Genomic DNA, 18,937 nt, shown 5'->3' on the forward strand with positions numbered 1-18,937 from the left:
CACACACACATACACACACACATACATATTTATGTCTTAAATGACAAAGGATTCTAACAAAAGTAGAAAAGCAAGCAAGAACAGCTGGGAAGATTCGAGATATTTTAACTGTTCTGATAACCAGTCGTTGTATTTGTGTATTGTTACTTAACCAGTTCCATTGTCACCATTGTCTCCCTAACCACATTCTCTCTCTCTCTGTACATGTATATATACATACATACACACACACATATATATATATATATATATATATATATATATATATATATATATATATATATATATATGTGTGTGTGTGTGTGTATATAAAATACACACACACACACACACATATATGTATGTATATATATATATATACACACACACATACATACATGCATATATGTACATATATACATATATATATATATATATATATATATATATATATATATATATACATGCATATATATATGCATATATATACACATACATACATACATATATATATATATATATATATATATATATATATATATATATATATATAAACACATACATACACACACACATATGTAGCGGGAGAGTATGTTAGTATATGTATGTATATGTATACATCATCATCATCATCATCATCATAATCATCATCACGATTTAACATCTGCTTTCCATGCTGGCAAGGGTAAGATGGTTTGACTAGGGACCAACAAGCTGCAGGCCAGTGTTGAGTTACAATATGTGTGTGTATGTGTGTGTGAGAGCCGGTGCTTATACATGTATGTATGTATGTATGTATGTATGTATGTATGAATGCATGTATGCGTGGAGTGGAGTGAAAGTGTTTGAAGAGGCCAGGATGACACAGGCAAGACTCAGAGATTTAAAGAAGAATGTCACAATGACCTCTTTGTGTGCATAGTTTGTGACAGACCATGTCTTTCTTTTGCTGGGCTCAAAATCTCATTTGTGGACCCACGAAAAACAAACCTCCGCCAGTTATTCTGTGCACACCTTTCAATGCCATGTATGCCATAAGGTCTGCAAATCTAATGGAGGCCTCAAAAGATATATTAAGGTCCACAAGGATCAGAACTTAACTGCAGGTCTTGGTGGTCCAAATCAGAGGTGCAATCTATGTGGGTGTCTTTTCAATACATTGTCTGGTTTAAAAAACCGAGACCTTTGGAAATGTGCTGTGCGTGAGAAGACCCGGCAAGCCAAGTAAGATCGTTGCCAGTGCCCCTGGACTGGTTCTTGTGCGGGTGGCACATGAGATGCACCATTTTGAGCGTGGCCGTTGCCAGTACCACCTGACTGGCTCCCGTAGGATTTTCGAGCGAGATCGTTGCCAGTGCCCCTGGACTGGCTTGTGCGGGTGGCACATAAAAGACACCATTTCGAGCGTGGCCGTTTTCGTGCGGGTGACACGTAAAAGCACCCACTACACTCTCTGAGTGGTTGGCGTTAGGAAGGGCATCCAGCTGTAGAAACTCTGCCAAATTAGATTGGAGCCTGGTGTTGCCATCCGGTTTCACCAGTCCTCAGTCAAATCGTCCAACCCATGCTAGCATGGAAAGCGGACGTTAAACGATGATGATGATGATGATGATCAGACGCCATGAAAGGGCTAAGGTGTAGGGGCAGGAGGTGGTCAGACTCTGCACAAGGAGTAGGCAACCACCATGTATGTATGTATATCATCATCATTTTAATGCCTACTTCTCCTTGCTTGCATGGGTCGGACTACTTGCATGGCTTAGACTTCCCACATGAGTATAAGTGCATGTATAGTTGTGTGTGTGTTAGTGTGTGTGTTTGTGTGTGTGCTTGTATGTTAGTATGTGTGTGTGTGTGCCTGTATGTGTGTGTTAGTGTGTGTGTGTGTGTGTGAGAGAGAGAGAGAGAGAGAGAGTGTTTGTATGTGTGCATGTGTGTGTGTGTCTGTGTGTGTGCACATGTATGTGTGAATGTGTGTGTCTGTGTGCATGTGTGTTTGTATGTGTGTATGTGCGTGTGTGAGTGTTTCTGTGTGTGTTTCTGTGTGAGAGAGAGAGTGTTTGTGTTTGTGTGTGTGTTTATGTGTGTGTGTCTGTGTGTATGCACATGTATGTGTGCATGTGTGTGTGTGTGTGTGTGCATGTGTGTGTGCATGTATGTGTGCATGCATGTGTGTGTGAGTGTGTCTGTGTCTGTGTGGCTGTGTGTGTCTGCGTATGAAACAATAAAAATCTGTTGATAATAAAACAAGCAACTTGTCGACAGAAAGTATTCAGTGCGTTGCTAATGTCGTGGGAAAAGGTGTCTTGTGGCATCTTGGCAACTGTTTTCTACTACAGCCTTGGGCCAGCCAACACCTTGTCAGCAGATATGATAGACAGAAACTGAGAGAAACCTGAAATATATGTGTGTGTGTGTGTGTGTGTATGTGTATAAAAATAAATACATAAATACACACACACACACACACACACACACACACATATATATATATATATATATATATACATAGGCACCGGAGTGGCTGTGTGGTAAGTAGCTTGCTTACCAACCACGTGGTTCTGGGTTCAGTCCCATTGCGTGGCACCTTGAGCAAGTGTCTTCTACTATAGCCTCAGGCCGACCAAAGCCTAGATAGAAACTGAAAGAAGCCTGTCCTATATATGTGTGTGTGTGTATGTTTGTGTTTGCCTGTTATGTGGTGGGCTAATATCAAGGCTTGGGTAATCAGACAGTTTTTTATTGAATGGTTTCATGAAGTTTTTGCCCCGAGTGGTAAAAAATAATCTGCAAGAAAAATCTTGCCACTAAAATGCCTCCTCATGTTAGACAATGCTCCTGCCCACCCCTCCAAACTTGGGGGATGACTTAGTTGAAGGGTTCGATTTTATTCAGGTCAACTCCTCTAATATGATGATGATGATGACGATGATGATGATGATGATGATGATGATGATAATGAAGATGATGATGATGATGACGACGACGACGACGATGACGACGACAATGACGACGACGACGATGATGACGACAATGATGATGATGATGATGATTACTACAACATCGATGACGACAACAATGATGATGATGATGATAACGACGGGGATGGTGATGATGAGAGTGATAACGACGACAGCAAGAATGATGACCCAGGGAGAAAGGTGCCTGAATAAGTAGGCCTATGTGTATGTGGTGTCAGCGAATGTACACATTTTCTTAGACATAGGTTAAACTGCCACCAGAGCAGAGTTAGCACAGTTAGCTTATTAAATTATTATTCACAGATGAAACAGTATTGTTCTTTATCCAGGACAAAGATCCATTGAATTATTTATCAAAAGAAATCAGGACTCACTAAAACATTTCAATTGATGGACTTCAATCAAAAGTTCAACTGTTAAACTATTGAAGTATCATATTTCACAACCAATCTAGAGATATTCTTTTTCTTAGCCTTTGAAGATTCTGAGAAAAGCAGAGAAGAATAACAGCTTTGCAGCTAGAGAAAATATATTGCATTTGTTTTTTTAATATAAAATACATATTTTCCTTTTTGGTTTATCAGAGAATTATTAAAAAGAAAAGAAAAACCTCCAAAAACGAAAACTGTAATTGTGTTTGAGTAGAGGATAAATCTTTCAATCTGTCTTTGTTTTTTGGTAATATGATATTTGGTTTTGCAGAGAAGAGATCTGATTCAGAAAACTCAGTCAAATTTGATAATAAATCAAAAAAGCATTTCATCTTAGTTTCTGATATTAATCTCCCATAACAGTCTCTTTCGATGAAATTTGATAGTCTTATTTTGGCAAAGATTGTGTAGGAATAACCACAGTTCTCTTTTACATCCAAATGAAGATTCATTATGCTTGAAATCATACAATTTACAGTTGTCTGAATAATGCAACATCACAACTTAATTAATTTGGTCGGGCTCCCACTTAGGCCTTGTCTTTTGATTTTTCATTACCTAATATTGATAGGGGTTGCATACACTCCATGCAGATTATGGTTTCTTGGTAACTGTCATATGTCCCCTTGTAGAAATTTAGAAGACAACGATGCAGTGGATAATGTAGAGATCCATGATATAAGTTTGTTTGAAGCTTGCACCAGCTACATACCAGTTCCCACAGCATCAAGCCAGAAGAGGGTGATTGTTGGACAAAAAACAAAACCCATCATAGCAAATTAAAGATACTTGATTGTGCTTTTATTCTTTCACTGGTTTCAATCGTTGGACTGTAGCTATGCTGCGGTTCTCGCCTGACTTAGAGGGGTTTGTTAGTTACATCAATCATGGTATTTATTTCACTGTGGTACTTGTTAAACTTCTAAGCCATGAAAAACAAACTCACACACACACGTGCATGTGGGTAATGAAAGGAAGAAAAATGAATGAATCAGGAGTACCTGAGTGGATGCAACATGTGACCAAACAACACGAAGAAACAGAGGCTCCTGCAGTAGTGGTAGAAGAGGCAGAGAGGGAACACAGCATGTCTTTCAAGATAAGGCCAGAGTGTGTTGAAGAGCTGCTTTATACTAATCAGCCAGATAGTTTTTCATTTTTTGTGATATGATCTACAGTGTCAGCATTTTTATTACCATCCCTGACATGGTGAATCGATTTTTGTACAGAATCAGCAACTTCAGACGTGAGTATTTTCAGATTTTGAACAAGATGTAGAAGACCAGCGTCTGTGAGATAGTCTTCATCATACTGAGAATGTGAGATTGTCAGGAGAACTTCTCAATGATGGTAAAACCTATAATAATTGCAGCAACTTTGAAGGTTCTTGTTGTTTGTTCATATTTGGGTGTTATATAATATAGTATTCATGTCTTCATAAGTGTAGCAATTGTACATTTATGCCATTGAAGGAGAAAAGACTGATTCCATTGGAGAATTCTTTTGAGGTTTCTATTTATAGAGGCAGTGCATGGTTGAGCAAAGTGTCTTGGTGGCATGTGGCTGATATATATGTCAATGGTTAGGAAGGAATGAAGGGTGGCCTCATCTGTAAAGGAGTTTTTTCAAGAAGATCATTGATGTATAGGAGGAAGATGGTTGGGGATGTAACCCAACTTTGAGGCACACTGGAACTGATTAGTGTGTGGATCAGAGAGAGCTCCATCAACACATCCCATTACAGTGCCATCTGACAAAAAGCTTACCATCCAAGAGACAAGAGATGGATGGAATTCATAGGCAAGCATTTACCTAGTGGTCTACTGGTGTTTGAAAGGATTTAAGAAATCCAGTAGATCTGGAGAAAAGATTTAAGAAACCCAGTAGATCCGGATTTAGGGGTCATAAAGGAGGGAGATGGATTTAATTTGTTAGAGACTGTAGTTCTTAATGACCGTCTCTGACACCTTTGAGATGTTGGAGGTGGGAATGGTCAGTGTTGTCACTGAGAGGGGAGCAAGAGGAGCAACTGTCGCCCCACCACCCAAGCAAATTGGTGCCTTTTTAGCAATGTTTTTTACCTCTTTACTTCACTTGTACAATAACAGTTGAATCTCTTGTTTTTTATTAGTCACATGGCCTTGGAAGAAGTTTCTGGAGTTTTTGAGCTGTCTGTTCAATCTCCTGTGATGTTCTGGTGGCCACTGATGTCTAAAGAACCAAAACAAACCCCAACGTAATAACCTCTTGACACTGGACGGTCCAGTGGTGTTTCATCTTTTTCACATCACACCTATATCAGTAGTTGTACGTTTCATAAATAATGACATTGATAATGAACATGAAATTAATGAATGTGGAATACAATTATGCATATTATACCTAATGAAATATTTTGTGTAATATCAGAGAAATGAGTTAAAAATTGTTTGTTTTGTATCACAGCACCCTTTTCTTTTTTTGTGTGTGTTTGCTCCTCCTAACTTTAAAACCTTGCAACACTACTGGGAACGATGTCTCAATAGTTGGTGTAGCAGGTCAGACAGGTTGCTCTTCTTGTGAATGGTACACAATGTACTATTTCCAAAGTATCATTGGAGGAGAGAGAGAGAGAGAGAGAGAGAGAGAGAGAGAGAGACTGAAGAGCTTGGCAGAGATAGAGGTTAACTCTGGGGTACATTGATTTATTGTAAGGAAAGATGGCCTTGTTGGTTTCAGGTGACCAGAGGTGATTTTGCATTGCATTTGATGTGAATGTAAGTCTTCCATTCATTTTAACCTTTGAGGTAACCCTAAAAGAATTCTAAAACTAGGATATTAACGGAATCTTTGTTTGATAACTTAGTAGTCATTGTAGAATGTACAGTGTTTTAGAAAATGTTTCAAACAGAGGTGACTGGGCTTGAGAGAAAAAAAACCTTAAAGTTAAAAAGTCCAAAATTAATGTAGTTGCAGGAGTTACTTTATAGAAAATATAGCAATGGTCTTGCTCAATAAGAGAAAGGATCTAGGTAACATAAATACTAGATATGTAATACTAGCAATCACTACACAAAAGAACTGCTGAGAGGGGGGGGGGGATTTTTTGATAGATTCACAAATTATCAAAATATCAGTTTAACAAATAGCATGAGTTTGCATGAAGTGAAGGTCAAGTATTCTTTGAATGATATTGGATGTTGAGTATAATTTCTGGGTGCAAGTTTTGTGAGTGATAGCATAGAGGTTAGGATTCGTGGAAGAATAATAAAGGAATTGCAATTTCTTGGAAAGAAAAGTGTTTCATTCTCTCTTTGATAAGTGACTATATGAAGAACATACAAGAAGTATTATGCAAGTGGATAAGACCAAGCTGTTGTAGATTGCTGGTTGTGTAAATTTAATTTATTTCAAAGAAGCATGAGTGAGTTGTGAAAGCAATTGAGCATCACAGGCATCAGTGGATGTATGTAAGATGGACAACTATGTGAGGATGGAATGATGCATGTTCATGGGAAAAAAGTGAGCTGGTGATAATTTCACACATGTGGCAGAATTAGACCAAGGACTTAAGAGAGAAAAGCTAGACTTGACTCGAGAGCATTGGGTTTCACTGAGAAGATAAAATCAGATCGAGATGCAAAGAGAGACGTTGCATTATACACACTTCCAACCAATTCACCCTATGATAAAACAGACTTTAAACCATTGACAACGTTACAAAATAGAAAGAACACGCTTCTTGAATTTTAATAACCACCTAAATTAAATTGCATAAAATTTTCATAGGAAAATGAATAATTCATTTCAAAGAAACATACAATAAAATCTAAATGAATAATTTAAATTCAACGCCAAGGTGCAAAGAGGAAAAGGCACTCATAAATCGTTTAGATAAAATGTCGGTTCACATTTTAACACGTCACCGGTAAAGCGTCGTGGCGCAATCTGATTGGCCATTTGATTCCAACCGGTCTACACTACACATGGACAAATGTCTATTTCTGAGGATTGTCATGTTGGCATCAACATTTAAGCTGCCTCCAAAACCAGGACAGCAACTAGATAAAAGCTTCCTGCTTCGATGTCATGTCTCTCATTCATAACATTTCTTCCCAGAGGAAAAACAAATAGTAATCTTTAAACGCAGTAGTGATTAGTCTTGCATCCCACAATTTGTGTTCCAGGAACATTTTAGATTCCATTCAAGAATCCCGTTCTGTTGCTAAGGAGAAAAAGAAAAGCTATATATTCACTGTTTACACATTGTTTATAAGAAAAGAAACATCGTTACTTTATATAAATCAATTATGTATTTTTGGAACAGTCTATCGAGCAAATATTTAGTTATTAATTTCGTCTTGCTTTTGGTTTCTGTGTATGCTTCCACCAAAGAGGAGGACCCGATGATAAAAAAATGTGAAGCTTGTCGTAAAATCGAAGAACGGTATCGAGAGGTGAGTCAGTATTATTTCTATACATTTACACGTTCTGTTGAGAATCAGGAATTGTTATTGTTTTCATATAACAAAATAGCAGTCGTTGCCGTGAGAATTAACACTAACAGGTCTTACCACTTGTCGAGGGTTCCATTTCAACCATAGACCTTGTTTCATCTTTCGGACCTTTAAAATGTCTTGCTAAAAACACTCGCCCCCAAATCCAGTTAACGGACCATTTTTTTGATAGCGATACTCCAGCATGGCCACAACCTAGGTTAAATCACAACTTAGTGATTTAAAACTGGTTGATGTTGAAATGTGTCGTATAAACATGATTTGTTGTGTGGAAGATTGTTTCGTTTGAAAATATTTTGTTCAGTTTCTGAGGTTTAGCTCCCGTCGGAGTTTCATTTACCTTTCGATATTCAGGAGATCGATAAAATAAGTACCAGCTATTATATCGTCTGGACTGACAAATTAGTGCAAAGTAAAAACGAATATCGATGAACGACTCGACCGTCAGTGTTGATAAAATAGGAATATAAGATTGATTGATTATCAGACTGTATCGCTAAAAACGAAACTAAAAACATATTTTGCAGAGAATAATTCTTTTAAAGCTTATAAAAATGCTTAAATGAAACATATTTTCAACACATCCCTATGACAGAAGAAAAAAGGTCTTGTTGTATTCGATATATTTTTCATTCATCGATCTTCAGAGCAGTTTAGGAATGATCATGTTCACTACATATGTGGCAATTTCTCACGAATATGGACTGCAATATAAATATATATATATACAACACACACACACACAAGTGTATCTGAACAGTAAATAGAAATGCACAACTTGTTAAAGAGTCTCTCCTTTAAAGCTTACATACAATTTACATGCTGTAAATTTTCTTTTGATAAAAACCAATTTGCTAATTTTGTTTACATTTCAATAATTCGTTAATCTGTTGTTTAACTTTGGGTAGTTTTGGAATGAGGGATGAGCGAAACTGAATGAGTCGTTGAAGTCAGTTGGACTGGTCTGTTCGATTCTCATTCAAGCTACCGAAGGAAGAAAGAACAGCCCTGAGGATTATTAAAGTTTATCTAAAGACATGTCACTTTGTTATCATTCTATGTTGTTTGTTACCTTTTTACGACTGTCCATTTGTATCGAATAATCTTTGGATTTTGTAATTCATTTTTACTTTTATTCAACACTTGTTGGCTTTTTTTCCCCACCTTTCATTTAATGTGTATTTCCGTTGAATGGATATTTTGGTTTTAAAGTTCTAGGGTCAAACCCTGCCTGAATCAACTTGAATTTCCCTAAGTCGGTAAGGTGACAAAGTGACGTGTCAAAATTAATAACATATATGCGTAATATCAGCCATTATATCATGGGATTATAAGTCTTTGCAAAAGAATCTTCAAAGTTGGTTCCATTGTAAGTAAACTTAGCTATTAATGAAAAACATTATAAAAATATCCTTCAATTAGAGTTCTATATAACTTATTTGTGAGAAGAAATAAGATTAAGAACTGTGGCATTATACATACATTATATATATATATATATATATATATATATATATCGTTTGTAGAAAACATAAATCCGAAATCAGCACACTCTAAGATGTAGAGCAGTATATATTAAAAATGGGGAAAGCCAGTTTATGGGATTACCTTAGGTTTCCCCTCTATAAAGGGTCTAGCTTTATGGTGTATCGTCAAATCCCCAAAACCTAGACCTTTTATGGACTGGAAACCTAAGGTAATCCTATAAACCGGCCTTTCCCGTTTTTAATAAATATATATATATATATATATATATATATATATATATATATATATATATATATATATATATATATATATATATATATATTATTACTGGCATAATGCCCCTCGCGTCCTGCCCTAACAAGTCGAAACGCCTGTGTTAGAATGGGGATAGCTGATAAAGGAAAATGTTCTCTATGTGGCCTGTGTGTTTTCTGTACTCTGGTTATTATTATTATTTTTTTGTCTGCGTTTTGTTTGCAATGTCCTGTACCCAGATATGCACCTATATATACAGGTAGACGTAGGTATGCACATACCTGTACGTATATATGCATATACTCATTTATTATTTGTTTTATATATATATATACACTTTTTATTAAAGTAGTAAAATTATCACAGAGCTGTAACTCAGTTTCACGTTCACGTTCGTTGGACAGTTGTGATAAAATACTAAATTAAAATCGGGATTGCACATGTAATATAATGTTATTTGATATATTTCAAATACACGAATATTCATGTATTTGAATTACACGTACAATCACGATTTTAATTCAGTATTTTAATTCGCTATCACAACTGCCCGACGAACGGGAACGTATAACTTAGAGTAACAGTTCTGTGATAATTTTACACCTTTAATAAAAAAAACTAAATTACTCTACCTTTGGTATTCAAATACTATTTTTTCTACCTTGTTTTGCACTTGTGTGCTCATTTGTGTATATATATTTATAAGCAGTTAACGTCCATTTTTCCCATGCTAGCATGGGTCAGACGGAATTTGTTGAGATAGATTTTCTCCTGTCGAATACCCTACCTGTTGTTGCCTATCCTCACCTGTTTCCTATCAAGGTAATATTTCCCCTTGACTTGACATGTTTTTCACAGAAGACTGGAAACAAAAATTGGTTGTATGTCGATGATGCTCGTTTACAATCTTTACATAATATCAAGACACACACACGCACAAACATATGTATATGTGTGATGGGCTTCTTTCAGTTTCCATCTACCAAATCCAATTACAGGCTTTGGGCGATAAAAAAGAAACATTTCCCCAAAGTGCTGCACAGTAGAATTGAACCCTTAACCACATGGTTTAGAAGCAAGTTTCTAGCATCATCATTTAACGTACACTTTTCTATTCCTGCATGGGTCAGATGGAATTTGTTGAATCAGGTTTTCTACTAAACTTTGAACTGTTCTGTTTATCATTTGTATGTATTCTCAAACCGTATTCAGAAGTGCGTCAGGTTATAGTTTAACAAAAACATCCATTTATTCACAGGGTTTAAAAAAAACTGCAAAAGGTAACTATGGAGGTGGTAACACTAACTGGGAAGAAAATAAGCTTGGAAGTTATGCTCTAAGGTAAGGATCTGAACATGTCTTTTTTTGGATAACTTTTTTTATCTTTTTGTGTAGAGAGGTGAAGATTTTTAAAATTGTTTCTATGAACAAGCCTGATGCCTGTCCAGATTTTTGTTTCGTAAATATGCTTTTTATGTTTGCTTCGTTTTGGCAAGAGAGAAGACTCTGCTGGTTTGGTCATGTAAAGTGTACAGATGAGGTCAGCTGCATAAAGAAGTGCTGAGCTCTAATAGTGGAGAGAACCTGGGGAAGGAGTAGACCCAGGAAGACGTGGGATGAAGTGGTGAGACAAGATCTTTGGGTGCTGGGCCTCACTAAGGAAATGACAAGGGACTGGGAGTTGTGGTGATTTGTGTACTTGAGAAGACACACCAAGCTGAGTTGAAACCGCTGTCATCCATACATACAGGTTTGTCCTTTACAGGTGTCAGTGCCACATAAAATGCACTCATGCCAATACTGTGTAGACACACCTATATTGGTGGCACATAAGCACTCAGCATGGGTCCCTCACTTCCAATGGGATTACTGTACCCTCAGACACCAAGGTTCAGTCCACAGCCCCCTCCTATTTATTATAGTCCTCCAGGCAATAATAGAGGAATTCAAGACAGGCTGCTCCTGGGAACTCCTCTATGCTGATGACTTTACTCTAATAGCTGAGTCACTACTAGATCTAGAGGAGAAGTTTCAGGTGTGGAAGCAAGGACTAGAATCGAAGGGCCTTAGAGTCAATCTATCAAAAACCAAAGCCTTAGTAAGTAGGAAGGTGGACAAACCACAAATCCCTTCAGGTTGATTACCCTGCTCGATCTGTAGGAAAGGTGTAGGTAGAAACTCCTTAAGATGTAATCGGTGTAAGCTACGGACACCTAAGAGGCGCAGCAATATCAAAGGAAGGTTAACTGGGACGATAGTTTTTGTGTGTGGCAAATGCACAGGGGCAGTAAACACTGCAGATGTTCAGAAAACTGATTCCATCACATTCCAGGGGGAAAAACTAGAAGTAGTTAATAGCTTCCGTTACCTAGGTGACTAAGTTGGCAGTGGGAGCAGATGCTCTGAGAGTGTAGCTACTAGAATAAGAATAGCCTGGGCAAAGTTCAGACAACTCCTACCTTTGCTGGTAACAAAGGGCCTCTCAGAATGAAAGGTAGACTATATGACGCATGTATATGAACAGCCATGCTACATGGCAGTGAAACATGGGCTGTGACTGCTGAAGACATGCGTAAGCTTGCAAGAAATGAAGTTAGTATGCTCCACTGGATGTGTAATGTCAGTGTGCATACACAACAGAATGTAAGTGCCCTGAGAGAGAAGCATCAGGTGTGGTGTGTGAGAGAGATGACTGCACTGGTATGGTCATGTGTTACAAATGGATGAGGACAGTGCCGATCTCTAACTGTGGTAGGAACCTGTGGAAGAGGTAGACCCCGGAAGACCTGGGATGAGGTGGTGAAGCACGACCTTTGAATGTTGGGCCTCACTGAGGCAATGACAAGCAACCGAGACCTTTGGAGACATGCTGTGCTTGAGTAGACCCAGCAAGCTAAGTGAGATTGTGGCTATGGCCTATGCCAGAGTTGCATAATGGGGCCATTTAAGAGTTCCCTTCAATTGTTGGGCAATGTGCTGTGCTTGAGAAGACCTGTTGAGTCAAGTAAAACCGCTGTTGTGGCCGATGCCAGTGCTGCCTGACTGACACCCATGCTGGTGGTACATAAAAAGCACCATTCAAGCATGGTCAATGCCAGTGCCACCTCACTGGCCACTGTGCCGTTGGCATGTAAAAGGCATCGACTACACTCTCGGAGTGGTTGGTGTTAGGAAGAGCTGTAGAAACCTTGCCAGATGAGATTGGAGCCTGGTGCAGCCTCCTGGCTTGCCAGTCCTCGGTGAAACTGTCCAACCCATGCCAGCATAGAAAGTGGACATTAAACTACGACGACGACGATGATGATGATATATATACACATACATATGTATGTGTGTGTGTGTATATATATATATATATATATATATATAAACAAAACATTCAAACACTAAAATTTGAAATAAGATGTCACTTCTGCTAATATCATCATCGTTTAACATCCGTTTTCCATGCTAGCATGGGTTGGACAGTTCGACTGGGGTCTGGGAAGCCAGGAGGCTGTACCAGTCCCCAATCTGATCTGGCAGTGTTTCTACAACTGGATGCCCTTCCTAACGCCAACCACTCTGTGAGTGTAGTGGGTGCCACTAGCACACAGGGCCAGAGGAGCTGGCATCGATCACGATCGGATGGTGCTTTTTACGTGCCACCAGCATGGAAGCCAGTCAAAGCAGCACTGGTTCGGCCACGTTCGGATGGTGCTTTTTATGTGCTACTGGCATGGGGCCCACAACTACAATGCGGATAAAATTTAAAATTGATGGAATCAACAGCAGTAACATAGATGCTCCACAGGCAAATAGCATTGTTTAGCTATGAATTACAAATTTGCTTAAAGCATAAGGATGCATAAAAGCATACACCTATATATATATATATATATATATATATATATATATATATATATATATATATATATATATATATATATATATATATATACACGTAGAGTTTTATGTATGTATGACAAACGTGTAAACAAGCATCATCATCATGTAAGCAAAGTTACTCATTTCCTGACTTAAGTGGAAAACGTGTTTGGAAGGGGGAAATATTTATCTTATTTGGAAACCGGTGAGGGTTGATGACGGGAAGGGTATCAAGCTGTAGAAAATCTGCCTCAGCAAATTCTGACTGACTTATGCAAGCATGGAAAAGTGGATGTTGGATGATGATGATGATGTTTATGCACATATTATTCAGGTCACTGCCTGGAATCACTATATGGCATAGTGGTTAAGAGTGCGGGCCACTAACTCCAAGATTCCAAGTTCGATTCCAAGCAGTGACCTGAATAATAATAATAATAATAATAATAATAACAACATCGAAAAATACCTTAGGAATGAGAACCCAGGTTTGAAATTTCTCCAAGACACCTGATGAAGGCTGGAGGGTATATCAGCCGAAACGTTGTGTTAACAACAAATAAGATGAGGACAAATATCCGTCAAATGTAAATAATGTAAATGATGAGTATCTGGCTGTAGAAAATCTGCATCACTAAGTTTCATCTAACCCATGCCAGCATGAAAAAATAGATGTAAAAATGTTGTTGATGATATAAAACTTCTTGCATTTGAGCTTCAGAAATTGTTTTGTTATATTGTAAAGTGGTTGCTTTATCTTTTTTTCTTCTATGAAATTTAATTAATTATCTAGCACTCTTTTTTTCTAATTCATTGTACTATAATCTAATCTATATACTACTAATGCTTGTGAATATTATAATTTACTGTAGAGTTTTGGATTGTTTAATTTGACCACAACCTCACATTTTTGTTAGATGTTCTTATGTCCTCTGTCTTTTCCAACTTTAGTAACCACATATCTCCCTTACAGCAGGACACTTGTTCCCATATTTCTAATATAATTTAACGTCTCATCACCTGGCATAAAGCCACCTCACTATACTCCTCCCCCCCCCCGTCAGTTGTTGGGTCTTGTTTTACAAATTACTTGGGGACTTCATTGGTGCCAGTACCATGTAGAAAGCATCCAGTTATACTTTGTAAAGTGGTTGGTGTTTGGAAGGGCATCAAGCCATGCCAAAGCAGACATTGGAACATGACACCACAGTCCTTCGGTTCATCAGCTCCTGCTGAGCTACCCAGTCCATGCTGGAATGGAAATCATCATCATCATCATCATCGTCGTTTAATGTCCGCTTTCCATGCTAGCATGGGTTGGATGTTTTGACTGAGGACTGGCAAACCAGAAGGCTACACCAGGCTCCAATCTGATCTGGCAGAGTTTCTGCAGCTGGATGCCCTTCCTAACGCCAACCACTCCGAGAGTGTAGTGGGTGCTTTTACATGCCACCGGCACGAAGGCCAGTCAGGCGGTACTGGCATCGGCCACGCTCGAAATGGTGTATTTTACGTGCCACCTGCACAGGAGCCAGTTCGGCGGCACTGGCAACGATCTCGCTCGAATGTCTTTTCATGTGCCATCTGACACAAGTGCCAGGAAGGTGATGCTGGGCACAGGTGCCATGACGATTTCGCTTTCGCTTGCCCCAATAGGTCTTCGCAAGCTGAGTTTCATGTCCAATGAAGGAGACGACGTTGGCATGGGTGCCAGTCATCAAATTTAATTGACGGATGTTAAAGGCTGGTCATGATGATGACGACCAATATTATTAATGATGCATCATAAAATATACAATCTCATTTATTCCTTTGCTTTATTTTCAGTGAAACGCGTATGACAGAAATATTAGAATATTTATACAAAATAGAAGATAAAACAGTAAGTCTATCTCTAATATTTACGTCTGTGTGAGATCCCTGTTTACAACTTTGTTTCATATTATTGTATTGCACCTTTATTGATCATCAATGATAGGAAAATTTTAATAATAATAATGTTGTTTCCCAAATGTATTTGGACAAACACAGACACACAAACATATACACACACACACACACACACACACACACACATATATATATATATATATATATATATATATATATATATATATATATATATATATATATACATATATACAACGGGCTTCTTTCAGTTTCCGTCTACCAGATTCACTCACAAGGCTTTGGTCGGCCCAAGGCTATAGTAGAAGACACTTGCCCAAGGTGCCACGCAGTGGGACTGAACTCGGAACCATGTGGTTGGTAAGCAAGCTACTTACCACACAGCCACTCCTGCGCCTATGATCATCAGATCCTCAAAATTAATCTTATGTAAAGACATCTGCTTCTATACTTAGTAGAGATTAGGCACCCTGAATATTATTTTAGCAAGTTTAAAGTGATTTCTTTTGTGCTGTAAACCATTTACCAATTCTGTGTCCCCCCCCCTCCCCGATGCCCTAAGCACATGTTGATTTTGCTTAATGGTTAATCCAGCACTAATCTATAGTAGAGTGCTCATCTAGACAGAGGCTTAATAGAACTGGACAATCTGCACAGTGTTATTTGAGGGAGCCATAGCAGCTGTCTCTTGCAGGTTGAGGGATCATGTGGAGACTTCCTTGCTGGCTCATATTTCATATGAGTAGAATTATAGAGTAATTTATACAAATTTATAACATGATGTAGACAATAAGCTTCATGGAATATAGACTCACATCTATTTTGGATGAATTAGTAAATTAACAGCATTTTTCTTTCAAAGCTCCCATCATTAATTATGTTAATTAATTGCTGAGAGCATTAGTTCATGTAATTAATGGCATTTCTTAGTTATTTATTCTCTAAAATTTGCTAATATTCCACCCCCTACTTGTGTACAAGATTATAGTCTGTATTCAACTGAGGATCTCTAATAACACTGAAACATGTCTGGAGTTGTATCACATACCAGGATAAGTAAAATCATATTAACCAGTGGTAATATGGTCTTTGATGACTACTTTTCTATGCTTGCATGAGTCAGACAGAGTTTATTGAGGCAAATTTCTTATGGCTGGATGCCTTTCCTGTTGCTAACCCTCGCCTATTTCCAACCAAGGTAATATTTCCCCATGACCAGACATGTGTCTGCAGTATATTGGGAATGAATGACACTGCTTGTGTAACAGTGACACTCATTTACGACTATCATGCAATGTCACGACGAGGAAACACATCAAACACACACACACATATACATATATATGATAAGATTCTTTCAGTTTCCATTTACCAAATCTATTCTCGAGGCATTGACCAGCCTGGGGCTGTAGAAGAAGACACTTGCTCAATCTGCCACATAGTGGGACCGAACCTGGAACCATGTGATTGAGAAGCAAACTTCTTTCTAACAGCTCTACCTGTGCCTCACTGTATAACTATTTCTGATTATTTTTTAATGTTAACTGCTTTAACGATATCCATGATAAATTATATATTGTAACGTGTGATGCAATTATTTGCTTTATTTATTTACAGGCTCACAGCTTATTGGAACAGTTTGAAGATAGGATTGAAAATTTCTGGTTTAAGCATTTTGTGAAAAAGACCCATGTAGATTTCTTTCAATATTTCTGTATAACAAATGCTAAAGGTATGAAAACGATTCATATTGATAACAATTACACTAGAATATCACTGAAATGTTAATAATAAGGTAGCTGTGATCTCTAAGGGAGTGAGGTACATACAATCAGTGTAATAGTGAGGTACATATCATTTAACATCCGTTGTCTATGCTTCACTGTATTACATCAAACCAAATGACTACAGGATCTAGTTGCAACCCTTTACAATCTAAGTTCAAATCCAGTCAAAATCTACTTTACCTATTATCTTTCTAGAGTTGATAAAGTAAAAAATGCTAGTTAAATATTGGGGATGATTTAATATTCCTGTAAAGAAATTATATTTGTAAACAAATTCAGTTGCTGTTTAAACTAATACTAATTATTTAAAAATATTTATTTCAGTTTGTTGTCCAAAGAACACATATGGACCTACTTGTCAGCCTTGTCATGGAGGAAAAGAGAGACCATGCAAAAAGAGGGGCAAATGCATTGTATGAAGTTTTCCTTTGATTTTTTTAAACATTTTCCCTTTCGTCTACCAAACTCTAGAATGCTTAATACTTGAATATCCTTGCTTAAATAGAACTCTTTACAGAACTTGCAAAGCAAAATATATAGGTCCTGTTCTATTGATATGCAATGCTATAGGTAATCCAGTTCCATATTTAAGAGATGAAGAATCATGCACATTATTTACATTTGATGGATATTTGTCCTCATCTTGTTTGTTGTTAACACAACGTTTTGGCCGATACATCCTCCAGCCTTCTTCAGGTGTCTTGGGGAAATTTCAGACCTGGGTTCTCTTTCCTAACTACTTATATTAATTACTGCTTTCACAGGAATGAGAACCCAGGTTTGAAATTTCCCCAAGACACCCGATGAAGGCTGGAGGGTATATCAGCCGAAACGTTGTGCTAACCACAAACAAGATGAGGACAAATATATTCGTCAAATGTAAATAATGTAAATAATGTGCTATAGGTATTATTGGTATTATTTAGTTGCCACATTAGACCTGATTTAGCAGACCCCTAGCCGTGAGCAGCCTATCTTTTTTTAGTATATCAGGGGTTACATTGTCCAATTTGCTTCAGATATCCCTAGGAATTGATGGAGTCGCTGCTATAATCAGTTTTCCAATGGCTTTTCTTTGTTTTTTTTCGGAAGTGTCTCAGCAGTGGTTTCACAAAGATCCTTCTGGAATTCCTCATGAGAAGTGCATGCGGTCGGCCATGTCTCAATCTCGTGTGTGCTGGCACATCCTTAGCACTGCTTCTAAGTTATGTGTTATACATGCAGCTTCCCTTTTTGTGAAATTAAAAATTTTGAAACATTGTATTACATTTAGTTAGGAGCTCAGTACATTTTTACTGACTCTGTTACCCAAATTATCCCCAACTTTTACTCTATTTTATTGTAAAGTAAACTCTCTCTACAACCCTGATTATACAAACACCTATTTTTACCTTTTATTTTTTCCAGGGTGAGGGCACTCGAGGTGGCAGTGGAAAGTGTAATTGTACAGATGGTTACATTGGAGAATTATGTGATGAGTGTGATGTTGGTTTTTACTTAGGATACAAAAACGACACACACACAGTGTGCCACTGTAAGTTCCAGACCAAATACATTCACATATTTTCCTACATATTTTTAATTCTTCAAAAGATTTATAGATATATGTAACAATGGATTTATACCACATGGGAAAACCATTTTGGTAAAACATTTATGAGTAGCCTTTAGTCGAGCAAATCGGCCCCAGGACTTATTCTTTGTAAGCCTAGTACTTATTCTATCGGGCTCTTTTGCCAAACTGC

The 18,937-nt window shown here is 37.7% G+C and overlaps 1 protein-coding gene across 4 annotated transcripts in view; it reads left to right on the plus strand.

The window, feature by feature from the left end:
• Positions 1 to 7,349: 7,349 nt before the first annotated feature.
• The window catches only part of LOC106875133 (cysteine-rich with EGF-like domain protein 2), a 31,128-nt gene continuing 19,540 nt past the window's right edge, over positions 7,350 to 18,937 (plus strand). For all 4 annotated transcript variants that reach the window (XR_016243724.1, XM_014923132.3, XM_014923140.3 and 1 more), the window contains exons 1-6: positions 7,350 to 7,827; positions 10,889 to 10,971; positions 15,325 to 15,379; positions 17,023 to 17,137; positions 17,517 to 17,605; positions 18,600 to 18,726. Coding sequence is in view for 3 of the 4 variants with exons in the window: in XM_014923132.3 (XP_014778618.1) it covers positions 7,681 to 7,827; positions 10,889 to 10,971; positions 15,325 to 15,379; positions 17,023 to 17,137; positions 17,517 to 17,605; positions 18,600 to 18,726 (616 nt within the window). In the remaining variant the exon portion in view is untranslated. The remainder of the gene's footprint in view (positions 7,828 to 10,888; positions 10,972 to 15,324; positions 15,380 to 17,022; positions 17,138 to 17,516; positions 17,606 to 18,599; positions 18,727 to 18,937) is intronic.

The sequence above is a fragment of the Octopus bimaculoides genome, chromosome 11 (genome assembly GCF_046866305.1).
Source record: "Octopus bimaculoides isolate indiv1 chromosome 11, ASM4686630v1, whole genome shotgun sequence".
Classification (NCBI taxonomy): domain Eukaryota; kingdom Metazoa; phylum Mollusca; class Cephalopoda; order Octopoda; family Octopodidae; genus Octopus; species Octopus bimaculoides.